Source organism: Herpailurus yagouaroundi, unplaced genomic scaffold (assembly GCF_014898765.1).
Source record: "Herpailurus yagouaroundi ecotype Mexico unplaced genomic scaffold, PumYag 213, whole genome shotgun sequence".
Taxonomy (NCBI): Eukaryota; Metazoa; Chordata; class Mammalia; order Carnivora; family Felidae; genus Herpailurus; species Herpailurus yagouaroundi.
The window spans coordinates 4492841-4498840 of NW_024412444.1; the positions used below are offsets into that span (position 1 = coordinate 4492841).

At 40.5% G+C, this 6000-nt stretch overlaps 1 protein-coding gene across 4 annotated transcripts in view; it reads left to right on the forward strand.

Moving 5' to 3' along the window:
• Positions 1–6000, forward strand: part of ADAMTS9 (ADAM metallopeptidase with thrombospondin type 1 motif 9) — a 163242-nt gene that overhangs the window by 62000 nt on the left and 95242 nt on the right. For all 4 annotated transcript variants that reach the window (XM_040454520.1, XM_040454522.1, XM_040454521.1 and 1 more), the window contains 3 exons: positions 3382–3548; positions 3641–3770; positions 4415–4541. In XM_040454520.1, the coding sequence (XP_040310454.1) occupies positions 3382–3548; positions 3641–3770; positions 4415–4541 (424 nt within the window). The remainder of the gene's footprint in view (positions 1–3381; positions 3549–3640; positions 3771–4414; positions 4542–6000) is intronic.

Genomic DNA, 6000 nt, shown 5'->3' on the forward strand with positions numbered 1-6000 from the left:
TAGTGTGGCTGGAAAGATAGGTTAAGATAAGATTGGCAAAGACCCAGGCAGGTTATGCTGAGTTTGAACTGCGTTGTATAGGTAGGGAGGATTATCAAAGGATTTGGGGTCAAGAAGAAGCCAAGGTTTTGGAGGGTTTGTGTTTTTAAAAGCTTTTTTCCCTGTCACCACATTCTTCCCAACCATTTCATTTGAAGGTATCCCGTTCTTCCCTCAGGACCAAGGTAGGGTTTATATGAGTGGGTAAGTAAAGTACTAGATTAGGGACAGAATTCAATGCACTTGATCAGTGACCCTAGAAAGAGTAGTTCTTGCATCAGTGTAGTGTCCAAATGACTGAACTCTGTGGGGTTTCCATGTCCAAGAAAACAAGGACCCTGGTGCCACTGAGCCACCAAGAATGTTCAGAGCCTCACCTCAGCCCTCAGGCATCTCCCCAAGGCCAACTTTCCCTAAACCCTCTACACCTCTCCTACATACATGCTGCTTCTGGCCTGCCTGGTAAAAGACAAGATATCACCTGCATCGGTGAAAGAGAGGTTAGAATCTGTCTAATGCCTAAGACAGCTCGGCTCTCCATCCCACAACCAAGATCAACGTCACTAACGTGATGCTGAGGCATGACCTCATGAATCGTGCGCTGCATAGTTTCTGGAGCAGCTGGGATAAATTGGTTGACATTGGCACCCGGGATGAAACCTACCTGCTGCCCTAGTTAAATTTCCACATGCCTTTTATTCACTTAAATACACGGCCTGTGCATTTCGATTCTCTCCCTACTGAGATTTACTAATTGTGCACCACTTATAAAAGGTAAGAGGGCCTTTTTCTGATATTTTGTTCAGGGCGAAATATTTAATAGCTCTGATTTATTGAGTGCCTGTTTTATGTCAAGCCCAATACTCAGAAGGATTCATTATTCCAGGAGTAGTAGAACTGAAAAAAAAACTAAGTGGTACTTAAAATAAAACCAAAATTGTATAATAAATACTAAGGGGGAAAGATATGATTGGGATTTTCTCTTGAGAAATTAATCAAGTAGGATGAAGATAAGTTTGTTTTTTCTTACGTTCAATAAAATTATATTTTCATGTCAATCATGCCCAGGTTTTTAGATGATAAGATAAAGCAACTGATAAATATTCCTACCTAAGTTTTCCAGTTAAATTATGTGCTAGCAGAGTAGTACATTCTTTGCTTAAATTTGTTTGAATTTCACAGAAAAATCTGAAAAGGAGTTATTTTTATAAAAGCTTTCTGGAACTAGGGAACCTAGGTGGCTCAGTCAGTTACACATCTGACTTCGGCTCAGGTCATGATCTCACGGTTTGTGAGTTGGAGCCCCGCTTTGGGCTCTGCGCTGATAGCTTATAGCCGAGAGCCTGCTTTGGATTCTGTATCTCCCTCTCTCTCTGCCCCTCCCTCTCTTTCTCTCTCTCAAAATGTATGAACATTTAAAAAAGATTTTTAAAGCTTTCTGGGGCTTTATTCACTTTCTCAATAGTCTCTCTTGCACTTGGACTTAGGTAAATGATTTCTTCTGAAGCAGCTGTCATCTTATCTTCTCTGTCCACTGTATTTACTTTCCCTAAGTTTGTAAGTGGTCTAACTCCATCAAGCTCTCAATTGGCTAATATTTTGGACAATATGACTTTTCATGCTTTTCTGATTTTTTTCATCTTTTTCAAGATGTGCAGTAGATCCAGTCATTCTTTCCAAAAACAAAGTATTTATTGATGGGGTACCATGTCCTCTTTTTGAAGCTAGATATAGCAGTGCATAAAGGGGTCCAGAAATCCTTGCCCTCATGGGGCTTACATTCTTGTTTGGGGAGAGAGAGGATAAAGTGTTATGGAAGAAAATTAAGGGCAGGGGAAAGGTATGGGAAGTATGGAATCTGTGTGGTAGTGGGAGGGGGTTGCGGTTTTAAAAAGAATGGTCCAGAAAGGTATATTACTTATCTTTTATTGCATAACAAATTATCTCAAGACTTTGTGGCTTAGAAAGCAACTGTCTACTATATGCCAGTATCTGTGTGTCAGGAAATTGAAAGCAGCAGAGCTGGGTGTTTCTGGCTTGGTTTCTCATGAGGTGGCAGTTAAGACTTCATTTAGGGCTGTGATCACATCCAAAAGCTTGACTGGGGCTGATGGCTCCATTCCAAAATGCCTCATTCAGATGCTGTTGATAGAAGGCTCTAGTTGGTTTTTTTTTTCTTTTTCTTTTTTTTACTTTTCTTTTTAATTTATATCCAAATTAGTTAGCATATAGTGCAACACTGAGTTCAGGAGTAGATTCCTTAGTGTCCCTTACCCACTTAGCCCATCCCTCCTCCCACAACCCCTCCCCTTAACCCTCTGTTTGTTCTCCATATTTATGAGTCTCTTATGTTTTGTTCCCCTCCCTGTTTTTATATTATTTTTGTTTCCCTTCCCTTATGTTCATCTGTTTTGTCTCTTAAAGTCCTCTTATGAGTGAAGTCATGTGATATTTGTCTTTCTCTGAGTGACTAATTTCACTTAGCATATTACCCTCCAGTTCCGTCCACGTTGTTGCAAATGACAAGATTTCACTCTTTTTGACGGAGAAGGCTCTAGTTCTTTATAGGAACTCTCTCAGTGGGGCTGCTTGGATATTTTCACAGCATGGAGGTTCAGCTGGCTTCTCCAAAGCCAGAGAATCAAGGAAGAGTTCCCCAGTGCCTAAGACCTGGCCTTGGAAATCACAGTCTGTCATTTCCTCCTAATCGTAATGATTACACAGTCAGTGTTATTCCATGTGGGAGAGGACGACACAGGATGTGAAAATCAGGAGGCAGGGATCATTGGGGCCATATTGGAGGCTGGCTACTCTACTAGACCTCAGTGAAAAAGGTGACATTTAAGCATCATGTTGGCTGTGAATTTTCAGATTTCAGTATCTGTGAAAGAAGACTAACAAAGATTCAACTAATCAGACTCAACTAATCCTAACAGAAAATAGGGATATTTGCATGGGAATCGATTTTGTAATGTTCAGTTCATTAGTACATATTTTCAAATCATGAGACTTTTGCTTCCACCGGTAATGCTATAATGTAGGGCTTGTATATCAAATGCCATGCTAATTAAGACCCATATATTATATTTCAGTAATATAATTACAGGGTCAGGTGTTTTCATCTCCATTTTAGAGATAAGGAAGTGGATACTGAGAGAGGGAAAGTGAGTTCCCAAGGCCACGGAGCTGGCAAATGGCAAAACTAAGTTTTGAGTTCATCCTGTCTGGCCAAAAAGTTTATATTCTTTGCGCTCTGACTCTCTGTCTATCAGAGTGTTATTTCATAATTCAGACAGTGAGTCATTGGCAGAAAATCAGTGAATTCTCGTTTCTCATCTACAGCTTTATCAAGCAGTAAAGGTGAATTCTTACTAAATGGAGACTTCGTGGTCACAATGTCTAAAAGGGAAATCCGCATTGGGAACGCTGTGATAGAGTACAGCGGGTCCGACAATGTCGTGGAAAGAATTAACTCCACAGACCGCATCGAACAAGAACTTTTGCTTCAGGTAAAAACTTGGCCATGAGCCCACCACCCTTTCCTTCCACTTGGAATCACCAGACCTGCAAACATCGTCTCCATTTTGTCCACTTGTCCCAGGTGTTGTCGGTGGGAAAGTTATACAACCCTGATGTGCGCTATTCATTCAATATTCCAATTGAAGACAAACCCCAGCAGTTTTACTGGAACAGTCACGGGCCCTGGCAAGCCTGCAGCAAACCCTGCCAAGGTATCTACTTTTCGGTTGTGTTTTGGGGATTTGAACTGTTTTTTGTTTCTTTTTATTTATTGTTTGTTTTTTTGGAGGCAGCCAAACACATGTGATCTATAAAACTCTATCTGCATGCATTCTCAAATCTCCTTTCCCTGCATCTTTCTGGTTATTTTTAGCTGGCAAGTTGAGCTTTTTAAGTGTTTTGGGATTTGTTGGCTTTCCTCTTTTTAAGCGATTCGGGATTTGTTGGCTTTCCTCTTTTTAAGCAATTCATATACATTGTGAAGCCAAGAAAGTCAGTTCTGCCACTTTGATTTTCCAGAGACATGGAGTTAGTAGTCATATTACGTGTCATTCATCTTGTTTCCTGCCTAAATTGGGGGTTAGCAGATTACAGCCAGTGGGCCAAATCCAGCCTGCTACCTGCTTTTATAAGTAAAGTTTTATTGGAATGCAGCCACACCTATGGGTACATATTGTTTATGAATGGTTGCTTTTGTCCTATCATGGCAGAGTGGAGTAGTTGTCACAGAGGTCATAAGGCCCACAAAACCAAAAATATTAACTAATTAACCCAGTACAGAAAATGTTTGTCAGTCCCTGGGCTAACTAGTTTATAGAATGGGTGCTTTTCTCTGATTGTTTTCTTCCTTGCCTAGGGGAGCGGAAGCGCAAACCCGTTTGCACCCGGGAATCTGATCAGCTTACGGTTTCTGATCAAAGATGTGACCGGCTGCCCCAGCCAGGACCCATTACTGAACCTTGTGGCACAGACTGTGACCTGAGGTGAGGCTGGTGTTTGCTTATGGTCTTTACTATGAGCAGTGAGGGTCTTGTAGGGGAAGGAACGGAAGGAAGAGACAGTGGTGTTTAGTTCCTCTTCCCTTCCTTGTGTTTCTGTGAAATAAGCTTCAGCCAATTTTCCATCCCTCTGAAACCAATTATCCAAGACATATGCCTGCGGATTTCCTGTCCTTCTCCTAAGAATTAAAAATAGCTAATAGAGTATGGCACTTGCCAAAAGAAGTTCTCATTTGACTTTCACAACTCAGTGCGTAGGTATTGTTATGATCGAATCACATCTTACGTAAAAGTTTGGTACGAACGTCAACAGAAAAGGGGGAAATGTCATTTCTCAGAGCACCCGTATGATGTTCTCTATACACCCAGAGTGTGTATCACCCAGTAGAAAAAATCGTATGCATATGAAAGTTGCAAGGCACTAACAAGAACGTCATGGAAGCAACTAGAAGGAACTATAGCTAGAAGATATCTAGATACTGCAAATAATCTGTATTGTATTTAAGAAAATAGGAAACCTGAGGCAAGAAATAGTGAATGGGTACAGAATTCTAAAGCTTTCTCATTGACCCGCTAGGTTGACTGTGTCAGGTTTGAAATATTAAAATAGCCTGGGTATTGTGTTGTGTAATCTGCATGTCAGTTAAATGCAGGTAACAGAAGTTGATGCTTTAGTTCTCCTTTTACAGAACAGAAATTATCAATGTGGAGTGGTGTGGGAAATTGTTAGGATCTTACCGTTTGGAAGTGGCAAAGTGAATACCTAAGCATTTTGCAGCTTCTTTGCCATGGTGCCAAATCTGATCAAATGATATTGGCAGCCTATAGTGCTGGAGTGAAGATTATAAGGCCCTCTTGAGGCTCTGAGAGAAAAGAGGAGTGCTGCGATCAATTAGTAATGTCTGTCACGAGAGTAGGTGGGGGTGCCACGGCGTGAGTGCCACATCTTTGCCAGGCCTGACCTGGTGGCTTTGACTTCAAAACCCAGACTCTCTCCACCCCCGCTACACTTATGTCTACCCAGCAACAGTTACCTGCTTGTTCAATGAGCTTGTTGCAAAGCATTGACAAGCCATTATAGAAAGAGAAAACCCAAGACATTAAAAGGCAGACATTGGCACTCTGCGATATTAATTCTTGTTATAGGTAATGTACTTATAAACCCATTGCTTCAGCCAGTTGAGTTGATTTAGTTGAATTAGAGTTAAGGTCTTTTCAGAAAAATAATTAGTTAGCTATTTGCTGAACTGAATCACCAAAGTTTAGGGGAAAAACTATGAATTAGTAAGTAGATTCCCTGAGGTAGAGCTTCAATAAATTGAGAAAGGTGACATTTTCAGATTTAGTCCTGTATCAAATTATCACTGAAAATAATGATGTTCTATAATTAATAATTAATTAATATTAATTAATAGTATATGTAGCATATAAGAATATTCTATGT